Here is a 21,518-nt window from a genome sequence, read left to right as displayed (position 1 = left end):
ACACACCTGACACCGGCTCGAATGGGCCAGATGCCCTGATATAGATCACTTTAAACTCTTTATATAACTAATAAAGACAGTCGCCTCAGCACACGCGCGCGCGAGACTCTTTCGTGATGTTTGAGCGCATAAACGCGAAGCCGCATTAACAGTCGCATTATCCACTTCTGATCAAAGCGATCGATTAATTTCACTTCATTACCTCCTGACTGCTGTCTCGGGCCCGCCGGAGACCGGCTTTCAGGTGCTCTGCTGGAATCCGGTCTGTTTATCGCTCCGGTTTCAGGATCATCAAATCAGCACGTTTGACTGACTACTGGCGTACTGCGCGCTCCCGATAGGACGGCGCTCTTGCGTCATGACGTAGGAGGCGATGTAGGGAAATGTAGTCCTCCAATTAAATACTTGTATTATAAGATTAGACGTTTTTTTTTATTTCAATATTAGCAATCGCTTACAAATAAATATGACCCACAAATATACAAGTCACGCATTTTATTCAATTTCACATGAACATTAATTTACATGCTGATCAACAAACAAAATGTCATACTTCTAGCAACCAGAAAATAAACATAACATTGTTCAATTAAAAAAAAAAAAAATGTATAGTTTAAAAGTTCGGTTCAGAGCACGGGTCGCGGTTGTTGTGTCAACAGAAGCCCGAAGCGTTTCTTGATGGTCACGCGGTGTCTGGAGAACTTGTCGTCCGGTGAGAAGCGGGCAGGGTGCGCCGAGCTGGTGGGCTGACCGGTCGGGTCCACTTTCTGCACAGAAAATAATATTAAAACAATTTATTCAAAACATGCCCCAAGACTACAGATCTTAATTTCATATATCTGATAGCATACAACAACAAATAGTACCGAAAGCACCACTGCATTGTTTTTTGTCGTTTTTAGGTACTTTTTTGTGGGGGTATTATGTTTTGGACACGCGTTGAAGTACAGTTATCATCTGAAGCCATTGTTTACATTATATATTAGCTTTATACATTAACAAAACGTAGCTAAAAGACATATAACACACTGTTTTTAACATAAGTTTATGCCTCCATAAAAGCCGTAGTATCTGGACTCACCTTCAGAGTATAAACCCTGTCGCCGTTCTCATTCAGATAAAACTGCAGGAACATGATGATAAACTCTCGACAACCACAGTCACGCACCAGATTACGGGTTATTTCGAAAATATCCGAACAAAAACCAGGTTTATAATCGGCAGAGCAGCGAGTGGCTCAAAACAACACGTGTGCGACTGATCCAGAACCGGATGTGCGGGTCGAGGCGCAAAGGAGGATGGGAAATTGAGTTTTTTTTTTTAAAGGTCACGTGTTTAAAGAAAGCTTCCTATCATAATAAATGTACATTAAAATATATTCTTTATAAATGTTAAATTGTATATTTATTTTATTTTTCATTCTTTTTTATGTTTAATATTATAATTCACACTTTTTTTTTATTCAATTAAAGGTTTGGTTCACCCAAAAATGAAAATAATGCCATTTATTACTCACCCTCATGCCGTTCCACACTCGTAAAACCTTCATTAATCTTCAGAACACAAATGAAGATATTTTTGATGAAATCCGATGGCTCAGTGAGGCCTGCATAACCAGCAATGACATTTCCTCTCTCAAGATCCATTAATGTGAGTACAGTGGTTCAATATTAATATTATAAAGCGACGAGAATATTTTTGGTGCGCCAAAAAAACAAAATAGCGACTTATTTAGTGATGGCCGATTTCAAAACACTGCTTCAGGAAGCTTCGGAGCGTTGTGAATTATCGTGTCGAATCTGCTGTTCAGAGTGCCAAAGTCACGTGATTTCAACAGTTTGGCGGTTTGACACGCATCCGAATCATGATTCGATACACTGATTCATAACGCTCTGAAGCTTCCTGAAGCAGTGTTTTGAAATCGTTCATCACTACATCATTATTTTGTTTTTTTGGTGCACCAAAAATATTCTCATGGCTTTATAATATTAATATTGAACCACTGTACTCAGATGAACTGATTTAAATATGTTTTTAGTACATTAATGGATTTTGAGAGAGGAAAAGGCATTGCTGGCTATGGAGGCCTCACGGAGCCATCGGATTTCAACCAAAATATCTTAATTTCTGTTCCGAAGATGAACTGAGGTCTTACAGGTGTGGAACGACATGAGGGTGAGTCATAAATTACAAAATTTTCATTTTTGGGTGAATTAACCCTTAAATTGAATATATAAATATTATGAAATATCAATGTTTATTATTTTTAATTTATCGTTGACATATTTGTTTATTTTACAATGTAACTTATTATACTTATTATTGTAATTTTACTAACGTATTTTCCCCCAATTACCTTTATTTCTTCATTGTTGTTTATTACTTCCTACTCATTTGATACGCAAAGGTAAATGTATGTATATAAATATTTTTTTATTCCATTGCATATTTCATTCTTTCGTTGTAAAAAAAAAACCTATTTGTTTACTATTCATTATCATTCGCCTCAGAAACGACGTTGAATCATTTTACAGACCGATTTATTTATTTTTTCAGCAGATGAACGATAAAAACACTGAAAGCCAATCAGAATCCTTCATACTTTAAATCGCGCGCGCTTTCTATAAATCGACCGTTGGTGTACGCGTCGCTAATATACTTAACTGTAGTTATCGTTATAATTATCGTTTCTGGTGTGAACGGGTCTTTAATGCTCGTTATTTTATAAAACATGTTTTGTTTATCTCTCTCTCTCAGGCGCGTGATTCGATCATTCACAGATGCCGTGAACGCGCCCGTTCAGGAAAATCACAACTGAACGCGAGCAATTACATCAATGCCAGGATGTATTAACATTATGATAATTAACATTTATAAAATTTATTTAATTATAGCTAGAGTAATTTTGTATTGATTTGATGCTGTTTGGAGCAGAACATTTTTGTGAAATTGAGGAATATAAAGGCACAGACATGATGATTTGTGTTTGTTTTTGAAAGTGTGCAGTTCAAATCTGCATTCTTCAGCAGTGATCAACTGTTTCAGGTAATCTGTTCACTTATTCACAGTCTTTTAATATTTAATCAGAGGCTACAACACTCTCATTTCAGCTTTTGAATGAAATAGAAGTACTTCAATGTCAGGTTTAGACTAATTCATGTTAAATCAACTGGAGAAAATACTTGATGTTCTTTATATATGCATTTTTTTGCAATTGTTTTGTTGTTGCTTTTATTGTTTTGGCTATATATTAATGGTTACTTGCAATATTGAAATAAAACTATTGTAATATTATACATTAACTGAGATAAAATGAGCTAAAATGCAGCTAAAATCTCATGTTTGTAGATGGAGAACAGCCCTTTTCACCTCTTCCACATCTAATGGAGCACTTACTGCCACTTCATGAGGATAACAAGGCGCGGTTTAATTACGAACAAACACACTCAGAAGAGAGGAGTGTAACCGACAGGACGGACGATTCACAATGTTTTGATGCTGGAGACGTGTTTCTTATGCCAGAAACACCTGCTGAATCCCAACTGAAGCTGATGCAACCTTCCCAAACATCTGTTCGTTCTCCTCAGTCGCTTCGTTCGCTTCAGTATGAAGAGCTTGAGGAAAGTCGTCAATGGTTTCGACCAGCATTTGACTCTGAAGATCCTGGAAGATCACGAAACCTTCATTTCCCAACATCAATCCATCAATCAGATCCTCAGGAGGAACTAAACCACATCCCACAAGGCCGCCAACCTCCATCTACTCCTATAAATATCAAACCAGTAAATGTTTTCACACATATTAACCCTTTCCACGCACCTCATCTTAACCCTTCATGGCCCGTTCTAGTACCTAATTTCAACCCTGTAGCTTCAGCGCCTCATCAGAATCCATTCTGCCCCATTTACACGCCTCCACTACACTTTGACCCAAACCTCACCGCTCTAGTGGCTTGTGGGGATTCGACCGTCTCCTGTCTAGTTCTTCCACTGCACATGAACGTTTACCCGGTTTATCCCACACCATACCTGCCCTCAAACACACAGGCCTCGCTCTCCGGCGACTCCTCGGCTAGACGGTTTCCTGAAGATGTGTGCGACTCGTACGGACTGTGGCGGAGACTGCGTGAGACGGCGAGGGGCTTCAGCTCTGGCAGTCCAGACACTGAGGCTCTGGCGTGCTTCTTCATGTGAGAGAGAGCAAACACACACATTCACAATCAAATCGCACTGATATTGACATATTTATGGGTATTCTATAGTTTAGTTAAAGCAGAAGCATGTTATTGGGATAACCAGGAACTCATTATGAACAATAAAGGCCTGTTCACTCCAAGAATGATAACTATACCCATAAAGTTTTGAAAATCGCTAAAGACTGTATAAATGTTGGGTTAAATAAGGACAAACCCAGCGATTGGGTTAAATGTCTGCATAACCTGCTGGCAGTTTTATTTAACCCAACTATCATTTAAAAATTACTATATGTCTGGCTTAAAATGAACCCAAAATATGATGGAAATTAAAAATCAGACACATAAATACTAGAGGCAACAATATTAATCAAAAGGTGAACATTTATTAATAAGCAATTTAATAAATGTTCATTTCCAACCTATTTTAGGGCTAATTTTAGGTGAGCAATACAGTAATGTTTAAACAGTAGTTGAGTTAAATAAAACTACCCAGCATGTTGGTCAAACATTTAACCCAACCGCTGGGTTAAAACAACCCAATCACTGGATTTGTTCATTTTTAACCAAACATTTTGTTTTAAATTAATTGGTATTATTTCTTCATTGTTATGCATTAGTATTTTATTTATATTTATAGTAAATGTATGTATTTAAATATATTTATACACATCTTTACAAATGTTAAATTGTATATTTATTATTTTATTTTCATTTATTTATCATTATAATTCATACTTTTTCATTCTATTAATTGACTTATATATACAACCCGAATTCCAGAAATGTTGGGACGTTTTTTTTAAATTTAAATAAAATGAAAACTAAAAGACTTTCAAATCACATGAGCCAATATTTTATTCACAATAGTACATAGATAAGATAACAAATGTATAAATGGAAACATTTTACACTTTTATCCACTAAATGAGCTCATTTCAAATTTGATGCCTGCTACAGGTTTCAAAAAAGTTGGCCCAGGGGCAACAAATGTCTGAAAAAGCAAGACATTTTGAAAAGATTCAGCTGGGAGAACATCTAGCAACTAATTAAGATAATTGATATCAGGTCTGTAACATGATTAGCTATAAAAAGGGATGTATTAGAGAGGCAGAGTCACTCAGAAATAAAGATGGGCTGTGAAAGAGTGCGTAAAAAGATTGTGGGAATACTTTAAAAACAATGTTCCTCAACATAAAATCACAAAGGCTTTGCAAATCTCATCATCTACAGTGCATAACATCATCAAAAGATTCAGAGAAACTGGAGAAATCTCTGTGCGTAAGGGACAAGGCCGAAGACCTTTATTGGATGCCCGTGGTCTTCAGGCCCTCAGACGGCACTGATTGTATCAATGACATTACTAAATGGGCCCAGGAATACTTCCAGAAACCACTGTAGGTAAACACAATCCGCCTTGCCATCTGCAGATGCCAACTAATCCACTGTCGGTAAACACAATCCGCCGTGCCATCTGCAGATGCCAACTAAACCACTGTCGGTAAACACAATCCGCCGTGCCATCTGCAGATGCCAACTAAACCACTGTCGGTAAACACAATCCGTCGTGCCATCTGCAGATGCCAACCAAAGCTCTATCATGCAAAAAGGAAGCCATATGTGAACATGGTCCAGAAGCACCGTCGTGTCCTGTGGGCCAATTCTCATTTATAATGGACTGTTTCGAAGTGTTCTATGGTCAGACGAGTCCACATTTGACATTCTTGTAGGAAATCACGGATGCTGTGTCCTCCAGCGTGGTTTCAGCGTTCAGTTCAAAAGCCAGCATCTCTGACGGTATGGGGGTGCATAAGTGCATACAGTATGGGCAGCTTGCATGTTTTGGAAGGCACTATGAATGCTGAAAGGTAAATAAAGGTTTTAGAGCAACATATGCACACCTCCAGATGATTTCAGGGAAGGCCTGAGCAGGACAATGCAAAACCACATACTGCAGCTATTACAACAGTATGGCTTCATCATAGAAGAGTCCAGGTGATGAATTGGCCTGACTGCAGTCCAGATCTTTCACCTATAGAGAAAAATACGTTGATGACCACAAACTCTTCAGCAGCTGGAAACCTATATCAGGCAAGAATGGGACCAAATTCCAACACCAAAACTCCAGAAACTCATTACCTCGATGCCCAGACGTCTTCACACTGTTTTGAAAAGAAGAGGAGATGCTACACCATGCTAAACATGCCCCCATTACAACTATTTTGAGACCTATAGCAGGCATCAAATTTGAAATGAGCTCATTTAGTGGATAAAAGTGTAAAATTTCCCAGTTTAAACATTTGTTATGTAATCTACTGTATGTTCTATTGTGAATAAAATATTGGCTTATGTGATTTGATAGTCTTTTAGTTTTCATTTTATTCAAATTTTTTTTTAAAAAGTCCCAACATTTCCGGAATTCGGGTTGTATTTCATATTGCATATTTCATTCTTTTGTTGTTTGTTTTGGATTTTTTTTTAAATATTTGTTTACTACTCATTTATTATTTTTCATTATCATTCGCCACAGAAACGGCATCGAATCATTTTCAGAATCCTTCATACTTTAAATCACATGCGCTTACAATAAATCATGTCGAACCGTCGCTAATATACGTAGTTATCATTATAGTTATCATTCTTGGTGTGAACGGGTCTTTAATGCTCATTATTTGATAAAACATGTTTTGTTTATCTCTGTCTTAGGCATGTGATTCGCTCATTCGCTGTTCACAGTCCGGATCTCCCATTCACAGATGCCGTGAACGCGGCCGTTCAGGAGTGGAGGAAAATCTCAAACTTTGAACGAGAGCAATATTACATCAGTGCCAGGATGTGAGCTCAAAAATTCCTGAAACTAACATGATTTAGGAGTGTTAAAGAATTAATAATTAACATTTATAAAATGTTTTTAATTATACAATAATTGTGTATTGATTTGATGCTGTTTGGAGCAGAACTTTCGTAATTTTTAACCCCTTAGTTGCAGAAATGGTGGATTAGATCATGAACTACACATAATTATGTCTTTAAGAGGTTTTGTTTTATTTTGTTTAAATATTCCTCTAGGTTCATTGAGTTGGAAAATCAGGTCAAGAGCGTCAATAGAGCAGATGAAGATCAAACGATTCCTGCTCAGACAAGTCAGGATTTATTTTAGTGGCTCACATTTAATGTTTTATTTACTTGTTTGATTTTACATTCTAACCTAAACTGAAATAAACCATAAACGATGAACCCAGAGTTCTATCTGTCGCTCAGGTAATGTGAAGAAAACAAGAAAACGTTCTAACAAGGTCGCCCAAGAGCGGCCGGTTCAAGATCTCGCCGAGAGCGCGCTGACAGAATACTCACAGGTCATGGACGCTCTAGAGTCAAGGGTCAGCGGTGGGTCAGAGGTCACCGCAGCTGAAGAGGAGGATGTGTGTGCGCTGTACCTCAACGAGCTCTTCAACCACAGCAAATTTACTACTGAGGTCAATTAAAATACAAAAGCTTTAAAGGGTTAAAGAGCGAATCAGAACACCGTTGTCATTTTTAAGTGTGTTTTTCTCTCTTTCAGGCAGCTGTCGACGTGGACTACATCAGCTCTCTTCTCTCCGCAGATCACAACCTCACAGACGACCTTAAGGAAAATTCCCAGGATATGTTCTCCGGTATTATTCCGGAGCCAGTCGCCGGCTGCTCCGATTGGATTGACAATACGGTTTCTGAAGCACAGGTTCTGCCGTCATCCACCCCACAATGTGATTTCAGCACAAATCTTCAAGATCACATGATGCAGAACGTATTTCGGATGTCCACGCCACCAGAATTAGTGTGGTTACAGGATAACATCATGGAAAATGACGGCCAGAATGCATTTCATACATTAACCGAGGCCCAAAGTTCAGATCAAAGCATTTCCGTTCAAGAAACGATTCATTCTGCTCTCCAAGACTTCAGTCCAGAAGCTGATGGAAACTCTTCAGGACAAAAAGACGAGACTTCGTACAATGTTGAACTTGATTCCACCATCCAATCCAACAGTCTTCAAAACTACAAATCCCATCATGCAACATTTACTCATTCCATAAAACATCCCAAAACCCCTATGGATGGTGGAATGGAGCATAATGGAGAGAAAAACATGGTAGTCGGACAAAAAACAGTAAAAAGTACAAAAAAGAAGGGTAACATACATTCGGACATTCCCAACAATTCTCAGAGAGTGAGAAATAATGCAACAGAAACACAGACAAACATAAAGGAGACACCCGAGGAAAAGAACATAAACAGAAACAAAAAACAGAAAAGACAACGTAGAAGATGGAAACGGCGAAAGATCACGACACTCGATGAGAGAACAACCTCGAAACCAGGCAATAAAGATGGAAGGAGGTCGAAAACAGACCAAAGGCACAGAAAGACTCAAGACGGTCAACAAAGATCAGGAACCTCAACGAAACACGAAATAATGGTAGAAAGAGAGCAGCGTACGGATGTGACTGAGACGAGATCCTCCATGACGGACGGAAGGAGAGGGAATCTACGCCAACATGATGGACAGAAGACAGGAGAAAATTCACACAATGAGTTAAAGAGACGTCAAAGGCCGATAAAAACTGGCAGATCTGATGAAGCGAACAAAGAGAGAAAACGAATGACGGAAGCAGGAAGAAACAATGGAAAAACATATAGACGGGCAGAGAGCGGATGGCTAAAAAAGCAGCAAAAATTGGCCATTGTAGGGAATGGTCTCGTACATGAGACGCAGCCAAAACCCGTACAAACGACAAACGAAGACGGTTGAGAAGGTTCAAAAACAAAACAAGCTGGACGCACATAACCAAAAACCCACTTGAGACATAATAAAGCATATTAATGAAACATCGCGTCGTTATTTAACCCTCTGGTACACGGACAAAAATGAGCGATTCGTTTTTATTTCGATGTAATGAATGTGCTATAATATTTAATATTTTGTATTTTTAGGGGATTTTTTGGTACTAAATTATATTTATGGAATAGTTATGATCCATTTATTACATGTTAACCACATTTTGAACATAGATCTAAAAAATGAAATTTCCGACTTAAACTGTGGTAAATGTTAATATTATTTAATTTAATATTATGAAAAATGCACAAAAATACTATTTTCAAATTTGATATGAAATATATATTTTCCAAAACATGTTTTACTCTAAAATGGTGAGAAAAATCAAAGCCAGTCAAATTTGAGGTTGATATCTCAAAAAATGAGCTTTCAGTAAGAGTTTGTTTGGGTGCAGTACCAAATGATTCCACTAGAGTTAGTTTCCCATTTATTTCCATTGCGCTTATTTGTGTTTCAGGACCATTTAACCTTTTTGAATCATGTCAATGATTTTTTTGTGTTCGCATAGCAAATGCCAAAGCCTTTACCAAATTTCGTTCCATTCAGATTAAGTAAAAAATTCTAAAGAAAAAAACAAAACCTACAATTTTTCAGTCAAAAATGACCAAAAAGCACCAGAGGGTTAAGAATCGTAATATATTAAAGTATAAAATAATATGACACAATCTTTAGCAATAGAAATGTGTTTTTTCCATTATACAAAACTTAAAAAGACAAACATATGCACTTAAAGACGCAGTTTGTTTATATTCTGTATGTTCTTTGAGGTAGAAAAACAGAAAAAGAGCGATCCAACGACGAAAACGCATTCAAACCACAAACACATTTAAGGAAGGGAGACAGGAAAAGTCACGTTTTTAAGAATTTTAATATATTAAAGTATAAAATAATATGACACATCAGCTGAAGTCTTTGACAGTACAAATGTCTTTGGGTTTTCCAATATATAAAACTTAAAATGACAAAAATATACACTTTTAAATACAGATACAGATCCTGATCATTATAAAATATAAAGATATTTGTTTCAAGGCACATTCATTTAGTGGTATATTCTCACAGCATCATTCCCAGCACCAAGATTCACTTGAGAACAGGACAAAGACATCGTCACGGAAACGCTACCCTTTCACACAGCTTCACATCTCACACAGTCCACGTTCGTTATTGCACATATTCGTTATTCGACGCTCCTTAATCCGACTTCCTACCGGTCGCTCCGTAGCCGTTATAAATCCCATTGTTGTTGCCGTTGGCCTTCCCATTGGGAATTCCATTGTGATTTCCGTCAGCGAGCCCACTGGAGTGGAGATACTCCGTGAGGACTTTCTGATAAACTGGATGCGTCCTCAATAAGTCTTGCAGAGAAGCTTTAGGAGATGAACACAAACAATTAGCATTAGATACTAAAATGTAAACAATATCATCTCAGCTGAGTAAACATTAGGCTGCATTCAAAGGCCGAAAATGCCGGATTACACTCGCTTACTCGAATATCCAACAGTATAAAAAAATCTTTAATAAAGTGGTTCAAATGTTGACATATATCTTAAGAAGTGATTTAATTTGCCAACGCTAGCTCCGACCTTCTCGTCCTTCGAAGGATGCAGCCTCTGAATTGGGACACAGCTGGTGTTTTTACCTTCAGTAGGTCGCCCTCTGCTGGTCAGCGCCGAGTACATCTCTTCAATAGCATACTGCGGGATTCCCACCAGCGCCCCCATCAGGCCGGACAGATCATCTGCGTTCAGCAGCCCATCCTGGTCAGTGTCGTACCACTGCGAACAGACGAATATGATTCTAAAACTTTATATTTTTCACATGATTTAATTGAAAACAGGCATAATAAATTGTGGAAAACAAATCTAATTGTGATTTTTCTCATAAGAATTGCGAGTGCAAATATAAAAACTCGAGTGAAATGCATGATTTAGGTCAAAAATCATATTGCGATTATTTTATCATATACAGTACAGTCCAAAAGTTTGGAACCACTAAGATTTTTAATGTTTTTAAAAGAAGTTTCGTCTGCTCACCAAGGCTACATTTATTTAATTAAAAATACAGTAAAAACAGTAATATTGCGAAATATTATTACAATTTAAAATAACTGTGTACTATTTGAATATATTTGACAAAGTAATTTATTCCTGTGATCAAAGCTGAATTTTCAGCATCGTTACTCCAGTCTTCAGTGTCACATGATCCTTCAGAAATCATTCTAATATGCTGATCTGCTGCTCAAGAAACATTTATGATTATTTTCAATGTTGAAAACAGTTGTGTACTTTTTTTTTCAGGATTCCTTGATGAATAGAAAGTTCAAAAGAACAGCATTTATCTGAAATACAAAGCTTCTGTAGCATTATACACTACCGTTCAAAAGTTTGAGGTCAGTAAGAATTTTTATTTTTTTTTTTTTGAAAAGAAATTAAAGAAATGAATACTTTTATTTAGCAAGGATGCATTAAATCAATCAAAAGTGGCAGTAAAGACATTTATAATGTTACAAAAGATTAGATTTCAGATAAACACTGTTCTTTTGAACTTTCTATTCATCAAATAATCCTGAAAAAAAAATATTGTACACAAATATTTTGTACAATTGTACACATTAAATGTTTCTTGAGCAGCAGATCATCATATTAGAATGATTTCTGAAGGATCATGTGACACTGAAGACTGGAGTAATGATGCTGAAAATTCAGCTTTGCATCACAGGAATAAATTACTTTGTCAAATATATTCAAATAGAAATCAGTTATTTTAAATTGTACTGTTTTTACTGTATTTTTAATTAAATAAATGTAGCCTTGGTGAGCAGACGAAACTTCTTTTAAAAACATTAAAAATCTTAGTGGTTCCAAACTTTTGGACTGTACTGATATATAAAAAATATAAATATACATGTAAATATTTCTTAAATAAATACATGTTTGTGTGTATTTATATACTTTTATTTTGGATGCGATTAATCGTTTGACAACACTAAATAATAATAATAATAATAATTTATTGTTACAGAACAACAGTAAAATTGCAAAGATTTCATTTCTTTGCTTTCAAACATTAAACCACAAAGCTTTTATTTTGGTGGAAAACTGCAGCGAGAGCTTCTCGTTTGTTGACAACAGATTTATAAATGATTCTAATTACATATTTGCAGCGCATCTGACGACATAATCACATCGCACCCATTGTGATTGATAACTGCAGTCAGCCATTTGACGCTCACACACCTGCGCATTGTTAGAATTCTTCAAAAACACTGGAGCGTAACAGTGTGCACACGGCGAGTGCTAATTTTAGGCCCTGTCTATCAATACTTCCCAGCACTCTTATATAACGCACTGTAAAAACAGCCGACACCTCACAGTCAGAACAAACAGCTTGCATAATGAGTTAATGACGCGACACACCCGTGACACACACTCACCGTGAACGCCGTGTGTATGAGAGACTCCAGACTCCTGAAGCCAGACACGGCTGACACGCTCAGACAGACCTGCCTCATGTCCACCGTATCGTCCTGCAGACACAAACTAATGCGGTCAAACGCACAAATAACCGCTTTGGATGAAAGCGAATCTCACACACACACTACCTTTGAGTAGAACGAGCAGATCTTCACTGCCGTCGTTCTGTCCGTGAGCCCCAACAGAGAGGTCAGGTGATCGGCTGTTACCGTGGTGCTCTGGCCTGAGTGACAGCTGTCAATCATGTCATTCATCACGGTCTCCACTCGAGCATTCGTAAAACTGCGGATGAAAGAGTGTGAGACAAACGAGTGGAGAGATACTGAACACACACACACACACACACACACACACACACACCCGTGTTTGTGGAGCAGTTTGAGGGTTTCCTGAGCCGGAGGTTCCAGTGGAAGCGAGAGGTTTCCAAGCTTTTTAACAGGAAAACGTCCCTCCATCACATAATCAGTGGCAGGAACGCCGAGCGCTCTAGGAGAGAATATGAGGTCAGTCAAATAGAAATATTCCAGGTTAAATTCAATTTAGTATAATTATATAGTATAAATGTGTGTTATTTCAGCTGTAAATCATCCTGAACTTCTGTTTTAACAGGTCCTAAAACCGTCCATCTAAACTACGCAATTAGCTGAAATAACATAAAATATAAATATTAGATGAAAAACTTAAAAAGCTGAAGTTCTACAATTACTGAAGTGAAATAAAAATATATTTAATAAATAAAGCTAAAGTGAAAAATATTAAAAGAAAAATGGTAAAAGTGCATAAAATTATTACATTTTTACACTAAGATTAAACTGAAAATATAAAAATAAAATAATGCAAAATATTAATAAATACTATAATCGTAGTTTTTATAATTTTAATATAATTGAGATACTACTATAGTTTCATTTTAATACTTTATTTTTTTCAATTATAGTTATTCAAAGTTAGAATTTTTTTGTCATTTTTATTGTTGTTTTTTTTTTTTTTTAAATCTATATAATATTTATTTTTTATTTTAATACAAAGTTAAACTAAATGAAAATGAGAAATGTTCCCTTGCCAAATAGTTTAAATAAAATAAATTGCCATTTTTATTTTGTTTCAGTTAATGTTTACATCATTTCAAGAGACAAAAATGCTTTAATGGTTTATTTTTAGTTTATAATACTTTTGCACAAATAGTGAAATTTTGATTATACACAGAATATAATTTAAATCATAAACGCAGTATGTCATCTTCAGTGTGTGCAGCTCATGTTAATGTTTAATGGAGTACGGTACGTGATAATGTGAAACTCCACTGAAATCAGCGATCTATGTAAAGCGGTTCAAACCGCCACTCGTATCGTTCACTTCAGTTCTGACACCGAGCGTGTGTCTCGTGACTCACTTGGCCATGAGTTTCTGTAAATTCTCAGCATATAAGTCCGGGTTTTCCTTCTCCTGCTGTGACGGCGTGTAGACGGGCAGGAACTAGAACCAATCAGAGCAGAGAAGGATTACTGAGTGAGATTCTATTGGTCGCACTTGTAACGTCATGTCATTCAGATGAAGTCCGCCCACCTCCACAGTAACGCTGGTGTAGATCTGAGAGGTGGTGTGCCAGAGAGCGCCGAGCCTGAGGACGAAACCAGACCGTCAGAACAGCACGACCCGAAGACACGTCAGGATTAACCAGACGGATCAGACGCAAAGATTTTTATCAATTTATTCATAAATAATAAATAAAAATGTGATGTATAAAATAAAAATATATAATAAATAAAAATAATCTCTTCTTACCACGACAATCCTTTCCAAGTCCACCGAACTGTGTCCTGCAAAGATGTTGACGGCATGTTTTATATATCTGAAGTTCTTACATATGAGGATTTCAGTTTCAGTGAAGATTTAATGGTTAATTTGTGACTTGTGCTCTTTTATCCAATGAACCAGCTCTTCTCATCTATTTCAGCTCTCTGTGGTGCTCATATATAGTCATCGAGGGGTTTTCTGTTGCATAAACAAAGCTAATTTTAGCCTCAAGCGCCACTGAAGGCATTTGCTGCTCCAGACTCACCGGATCACTGGGATAGTGAAGCAAGACGGGCTGAACAGGAACTCCAGCCAGAAACGCACCTGTTGAGAGAGAAAGAGTCTGATGAAAACATGATATTCAATCAATGATCAATGATTCAATAATTAGAAAACAATTCTAATTCAAGTTGTCAAAGACATTCACTATAGATCAAAAAGTTGGTAAGATCTGTGTTTATTTTGATCAAAAATGCAGTAAAAACAGTGAAATATTATTCCAGTGTAAATCAGCTGTTTTCTATGTGAATATATAGTAAAGTGTAATCTATTCCTGTGATTTTCAGCATCATTACTCCAGTCTTCAGTGTCACATGATCCTTCAGAAATCATTCTGATATGATGATTTGATGCTCAAGAAATATTTATGATTAATTGTTGTCAATGTTGAAAACATTTTTTAGCATTCTTTAATGAATAGAAAGTTCAAAAGAACAGCATTTATTTGAAATAGAATCTTTTTTAACATTATAAATGTCTTTACTGTCACTTTTGATCAATATAATGCATCCTTGATGAATAAAGAAATAAAAACATATCTTACTGACCACAGCTGTGATGTCTAAACAGTGTGTGTGTGTGTGTGTGTGTGTGTGTGTGTGTGTGTGTGTGTGTGTGTGTGTGTGTGTGTGTGTGTGTGTGTGTGTGTGTGTGAGAGTGTTCGTACCTGGTTTGAATTTGATGAGAGCTCGGCCATTAGTTGTTGTTCCTTCTGGAAACATAAGCATCTGCCAAGAGAAATGGAGCACAAAATGAGATCAAACAGAACAGGACAGGTTACACAAGAGTCTCGGAGTGTGTGTGTGTGTGTGTGTGTGTGTGAGTAAGGCCCTATTTCTACCTGGTATTAAGATGCATTTTGGTCGACTCTAAATACAGGTGTAAACAAGGTGTAAATCCTTTTGAGTTTGTCCACTTTCAACCACTTCCAGAGGTAGTAGAAAACACATTCAAACAGCCGTTAAAGACGCCTGCTCTCCTCTTCCTGACCTAACGCATGACTTTATGGGAAGCGCTCTAGGCATCCCATATATTTACCCACCCATAGACCCTCCCCTCGAAGAAATCAGGACAGAAGTGGTTGAAAGTGGACAAAAGAGACGGATTAAAACACCAGGTGTAAAAGGGAATGTGTCTCCCTCGTCTACTTGTGATCCGACCGACCAAAACACATCTTAATGCCAGGTGGAAACAGGGCCCGAGTGTGTGTGTGTGTGTGTGTGTGTGTGTGTGTGTGTGTGTGTGTGTGTGTGTGTACCTGAGGCCAGCGGCCGTCAGACGTGACTCTCTCACAGATCTGAGACACACATTTCTTCCTGGATTCAGGGTCTTTCCGACTCACCAACACTGACTGATTAAACTCCAACAGCGCTGGACGGACACACAGATTATCGTAGATTTCAATAAAATGACCGTACTGTAGCTTGTTTATAGCCTACGTTTAGCTTCTGCTGACTTCTGAGTTGTGTTCATTTGTGAAAATTATCACAATGAGCAAAACATGTAAGAATCATAAACTTTTGAGCTTATTTTCTGCAGTGATCCAAAACCCAGAGGAAAGTTTTTTGTTGAGGGACAATATATGGTCGGCTTACAAAAATACGTCACCACTGCCTCACTTGACCTCACCTCCTATAACAGGTAGTTTGGAGTTCTCCGATCGCGACACAACGCTTGGCAGGCCCGTCGCACACAGCACTAGCATGTCCAAGAACCCGCTGTGAGGCGCCACCGCCAGGACTGGAGCTTCCTTCAGGCCCGCCTGACGCCCTTTGACTTTAATCCACAGGAAGCCCACGGTGAAGAAGACGGCCCGGCTGAGGAAGAGAATGATGTGATGGAAGAGCCAACGACGCCAACCCTGCACAGGCTCCGCCCGCTCCGCCTCCGACAGACCGGCCAATCGCAGGCGAGCGATGGGCCACATGAGCAGGAAGAAGAGGGTGGCGAGGGTGATGCGGATGGGAAACAGAACGACGCCCAGAATGGTTCCCTGAGAGAGACATCAGAAGCGTTTCATTGGTCATATAACAGTGATGATCAGTGTTGGGGGTAACGCATTACAAGCAACTTGATTTACGCAATCAGATTACTTTTTCAAGTAACTATTACAGTAACACATTACAAGTAACTCGAATTACGTGATCAGATTCCTTTTGAGTAACTAGTAAAGTAATGGATTACAAGTAACTCGAATTACGTGATCAGATTCCTTTTTCAAGTAACTAGTAAAGTAACGGATTACAAGTAACTCAAATTACGTGATCAGATTCCTTTTTCAAGTAACTAGTAAAGTAACAGATTACAAGTAACTCGAGTTACATGATCAGATTCCTTTTGAGTAACTAGTAACGGATTACAAGTAACTCGAATTACGTGATCAGATTCCTTTTTCGAGTAACTAGTAAAGTAACAGATTACAAGTAACTCGAGTTACATGATCAGATTCCTTTTGAGTAACTAGTAACGGATTACAAGTAACTCGAATTACGTGATCAGATTCCTTTTTCGAGTAACTAGTAAAGTAACGGATTACAAGTAACTCGAGTTACGTGATCAGATTCCTTTTGAGTAACTAGTAACGGATTACAAGTAACTCGAATTACGTGATCAGATTCCTTTTTCGAGTAACTAGTAAAGTAACAGATTACAAGTAACTCGAGTTACATGATCAGATTCCTTTTGAGTAACTAGTAACGGATTACAAGTAACTCGAATTACGTGATCAGATTCCTTTTTCGAGTAACTAGTAAAGTAACGGATTACAAGTAACTCGAGTTACGTGATCAGATTCCTTTTGAGTAACTAGTAACGGATTACAAGTAACTTGAGTTAAGTGATCAGATTCCTTTTGAGTAACTAGTAACGGATTACAAGTAACTCGAATTACGTGATCAGATTCCTTTTTCGAGTAACTAGTAAAGTAATGGATTACAAGTAACTCGAATTACGTGATCAGATTCCTTTTGAGTAACTAGTAAAGTAATGGATTACAAGTAACTCGAATTACGTGATCAGATTCCTTTTTCAAGTAACTAGTAAAGTAACAGATTACAAGTAACTCGAGTTACGTGATCAGATTCCTTTTAAGTAACTAGTAACGGATTACAAGTAACTCGAGTTACGTAATCAGATTCCTTTTGAGTAACTAGTAAAGTAATGGATTACAAGTAACTCGAATTACGTGATCAGATTCCTTTTTCAAGTAACTAGTAAAGTAACAGATTACAAGTAACTCGAGTTACGTGATCAGATTCCTTTTAAGTAACTAGTAACGGATTACAAGTAACTCGAATTACGTGATCAGATTCCTTTTTCGAGTAACTAGTAAAGAAACGGATTACAAGTAACTCGTGTTACGTGATCAGATTCCTTTTCGAGTAACTAGTAAAGTAACAGATTACAAGTAACTCGAGTTACGTGATGGGATTGCTTTTCAGTAACTAGTAAAGTAACGGATTACAAGTAACTCGAATTACGTGATCAGATTCCTTTTTCGAGTAACTAGTAAAGTAACGGATTACAAGTAACTCGAGTTACGTGATCAGATTGCTTTTCAGTAACTAGTAAAGTAACGGATTACAAGTAACTCGGATTACAAGTAACTCGAGTTACTTGTAATCCGTTACTTTACTTTGGATAAAAGCGTCTGCCAAATGCTTAAATGTGAGTTACGTGATCGGATTGCTTTTCAGTAACTAGTAAAGTAACGGATTACAAGTAACTCGAATTACGTGATCAGATTCCTTTTTCGAGTAACTAGTAAAGTAACAGATTACAAGAAACTCGAATTAGTAACTAGTAAAGTAATGGATTACAAGTAACTTGAGTTACGTGATCAGATTACATTCGAGTAACTAGTAAAGTAACAGATTACTTTTCATTTACAACAAAATATTTTAGATACTTTTCCAAATAAGTAAAGCAAGTTACTTTGTTTTCCCGTCTATTGACTGGCAGCTCTCCTGTTCCCATGTTAAGTGAAATCGTGAGTAAGTGCAGAGGTGTTGTGTGTGAACATGACAGATATTGTAGTTCTAGACTAAATGTGAGCATGCATTTACTCATCTCACTTGCACAAAAAAGATTCAGCATTCCTCAAAATGAATAACATCAGTGAAATGCAAAATCAGAATACTACGCAAACCTCCAATAACTAAATACGTTAAATAAAACAAATATTTTTAAGCATTTAATCTCACTTTATGTACTTGCTGCTACTGACCTTTGATGATTCAGTTAATACATTTACAAATACATTTGCACAAAAAAAGAACTTAAGTAATTACTAAGTAATGCAATTAATCATTTATTAATCATTACGCAATATTGTAATGCATTACTTTTCAAAGTAACGTTCCCCAACACTGGTGATGATGGAAACGTTCCCACAACTTCCACTAAGGTTTTGTAATGTTAAGATAAAATGTTCTTTAAATAACATTTATAGATCATTCTTTTAACATTATAAATATGATATCCGTTCTCATGGTGTTGAGACAAAACATTCTTAGAATGTCTTAATGATGTTTTTACTTGAAAGTTCTCAACGCTGAAAGAAAACATTCTAAGAACATCATTTTCAAACATCCTCATGATGTTATTTGTACTTGATAAGCAGTCAATGTTGGCAGAAAATGTTCTTAGAACAACATTTTCAGAACATCCTGAAGTTATTGATATATGCTGAAAGTATTTTTGGATTATTACAAATAAACGTTCAAAGAATGTTATACAGAGAGTAAAAATAAGGTTAGGATAATATTGTATCAACGTTATCGTAACCTATTCTAATCACAACAAGAAAACTGGACATTTGAGCAACATTTATATCTGGAGCTGGTAGATTACAACACATTCAAAGCAGTTTGGACCAGCAACAAACAAGTTTCCAAACATTTGCAGTTTTCTTTGAAAGTATAAAGTCATAATTAGAAAGGAAATACTGAAGCGTGTTCAGCACATAAAATTCACCAAGGTAACATAGTTTCTGCCAAAATACCATAGTTACTACAGGCCATATTAAATAAACACGGGACTTTCAAATGGTGTAAGATCAAAACAAACACAAAATGCTGCAGTTTGGTTGCTGCTAGGTTACATCACAACACCAAACCAAACGAGATATGATTCACATTTATTTGTATAGCGCTTTTCACGATACATATCATTTCAAAGCAGCTTTACAGAGAATGTCAACATTATAATTTAGAGAATGCATTAAGCTAATGATGTAATAATTTAGGCAATTAATTTACAATCATTGTTAGCAATTTAATTGAAGGTAGAAGCAATGAGCTCCTGGAAAAATGAATTGCATATTAACAATAATTAGGATATATAGAATGCAGTTGACATATTTTGATTTTGCAAAATATTTAAAGCACAAACATCTCTTCCTTTAATCAAAATAAACAGATAGTAAATAGTAGTTTTGACAACAATCTGAAAATCTGCATTTACACATGATTACATTATTATTTTATTCTATTGACAGACATAATTTTTACAATATGAAATAATAACAAATCTGCAAATAATTGTGATGGACAAAAAAAAAAAAAAATAGTGTGTTTATATTTCCAATGTACTGTGTTTAATATAGAATATTTTAGCACAGATTTGCCCTTCCAAGGATCATATTTAGGGATCTTTGGCACCAAAAAGTTTGGAAAGCCCCGTTTAAAAATGACACCAAACCTTTAACAGCGACAGTATCAAACTAACAGTTTTATTGTAGCAACAATCACTGCAGAAACATTAGGCAGTATTGGTCAGAAACTTCGGTTACCATGGTGATTTTCGCGATACAAATGTAACTTTCGCACACACGTCAGTGCGCGTTCGATCGAACACATGGCGCTGATGATCTCACCTGAACCCGCTGAGCAGCTGTTAGAGTCACTTCATGAACGAACGGATGAGGAGTCTGTCCTTTACCCTTCAACATCCTCGCGAACACACACTGATTCTGAAATACTCGCTGCGTTCTCGGAGAACGGCTAAGAATAGCGTGCACAAGTAAAGGAGTGAATAAAAAGTTTAGATGGCGGTGACACTAAAACAAACTTCCAAGGGTATTTGTGAGAAACAAACTCACTCCCATCTAAAAAAAAAAAACAAAACAAAAAAAAAACAGTAAAACTAGGACCTGATCGACCTCCGAGTACACACAGACCTAACTAAAGTAACTGAAACTGGAGATTTACACGCTTAAACCACCCCGCCCCCTAAACACACACCACATTTGACCCCGCCCATTAAACGCATAGCATTCCTTTAGCCCCGCCCAACAAAAGAAACACTCATCACACTCCCACAACACAACAGGTTTCTCTGAAGAAAGAGAAATTAACTTACTTGTTCCTATTTTTAAAGGATAATCAAGAAGGTTATAAGAAGCTTACAGGTTCTTATATAGAACTTTTAGGGGTTCTGTTATGGAATCATTTTATGAATTTGGCTTTAATTAAGTTGGCCTGAAAAAGCCAACTTACTGTTATGCTATTTTCTTCTGAGACTAAAATTTCCAACTCTAACTGCTAGAGCTTTAACTCTACATACTCCAAACTCGGGTCAGATCTTCAGACTGTTCTGACTTAGTGTGCTATATCTTTTCTAACTGATCGGACTTACGGTTTTCCTAAAAAAGACTGTTAAAGCTCGGAAAAATCCCATTGACTTTCATTGACGGAATGTTCAAATGAGCCAAGAATGAGCCAAACTCCAACTCAAAATTCAAATTTAAACTACGGAAGCCCATTAGACTCAAAAACTCAATTAGACTCAAGTGCCATGTACTATTTCTAATCCATTGAAACTCATCTAATCTATCTATCTATCTATCTATCTATATCAAACTAAATCTAGCAACACCCTATCAACCACCCCAAGT

The 21,518-nt window shown here is 36.8% G+C and overlaps 3 protein-coding genes across 6 annotated transcripts in view; all 3 read right to left on the bottom strand.

The window, feature by feature from the left end:
• The window catches only part of LOC137030559 (solute carrier family 12 member 6-like), a 28,403-nt gene extending 28,078 nt beyond the window's left edge, over window positions 1–325 (bottom strand). For all 3 annotated transcript variants that reach the window (XM_067400948.1, XM_067400950.1, XM_067400949.1), the window contains exon 1: window positions 203–325. The gene's annotated coding sequence lies outside the window, so the exon portion shown is untranslated. The remainder of the gene's footprint in view (window positions 1–202) is intronic.
• A 155-nt stretch (window positions 326–480) lies between these two features.
• On the bottom strand, window positions 481–1,273 carry nop10 (NOP10 ribonucleoprotein homolog (yeast)). The gene is made up of 2 exons (XM_067401051.1): window positions 1,082–1,273; window positions 481–767 (listed from the first exon to the last, which is right to left on the bottom strand). Exons 1-2 carry the CDS (start codon window positions 1,133–1,135, stop codon window positions 627–629), a joined length of 195 nt encoding a protein of 64 aa, XP_067257152.1. The 5' UTR covers window positions 1,136–1,273; the 3' UTR covers window positions 481–626.
• An 8,654-nt stretch (window positions 1,274–9,927) lies between these two features.
• lpcat4 (lysophosphatidylcholine acyltransferase 4) lies at window positions 9,928–20,788 on the bottom strand. 2 transcript variants are annotated; one of them, XM_067400511.1, is made up of 13 exons: window positions 20,499–20,788; window positions 16,253–16,616; window positions 15,882–15,994; window positions 15,291–15,351; window positions 14,610–14,668; window positions 14,333–14,367; window positions 14,114–14,168; window positions 13,941–14,023; window positions 12,908–13,033; window positions 12,676–12,829; window positions 12,508–12,600; window positions 10,714–10,849; window positions 9,928–10,441 (listed from the first exon to the last, which is right to left on the bottom strand). In XM_067400511.1, exons 1-13 carry the CDS (start codon window positions 20,571–20,573, stop codon window positions 10,266–10,268), a joined length of 1,530 nt encoding a protein of 509 aa, XP_067256612.1. In that variant the 5' UTR covers window positions 20,574–20,788; the 3' UTR covers window positions 9,928–10,265. The 2 variants fall into 2 exon arrangements, with proteins under 2 accessions (XP_067256612.1, XP_067256611.1); XM_067400510.1 differs by having other exon boundaries at window positions 12,676–13,033.
• Window positions 20,789–21,518: the final 730 nt, after the last annotated feature.

This window comes from Chanodichthys erythropterus, chromosome 11 (assembly GCF_024489055.1).
Source record: "Chanodichthys erythropterus isolate Z2021 chromosome 11, ASM2448905v1, whole genome shotgun sequence".
NCBI lineage: Eukaryota > Metazoa > Chordata > Actinopteri > Cypriniformes > Xenocyprididae > Chanodichthys > Chanodichthys erythropterus.
Note: the sequence above shows the minus strand (reverse complement) of the source record. Positions and strands in the feature narration are given on the sequence as shown.

Coding starts and splice junctions, on each gene's coding strand:
- nop10 (XM_067401051.1), bottom strand. CDS start 1,135: ATGTTCCTGCAGTTTTATCTGAATGAGAACGGCGACAGGGTTTATACT. Junction 768..1,081: donor ACAGGGTTTATACTCTGAAG/GTGAGTCCAGAT, acceptor TTTTCTGTGCAG/AAAGTGGACCCGACCGGTCA.
- lpcat4 (XM_067400510.1), bottom strand. CDS start 20,573: ATGTTGAAGGGTAAAGGACAGACTCCTCATCCGTTCGTTCATGAAGTG. Junction 12,601..12,675: donor TCTGCTCGTTCTACTCAAAG/GTAGTGTGTGTG, acceptor TTGTGTCTGCAG/GACGATACGGTGGACATGAG. Junction 10,442..10,713: donor CAGAGGGCGACCTACTGAAG/GTAAAAACACCA, acceptor CATCTCCTAAAG/CTTCTCTGCAAGACTTATTG.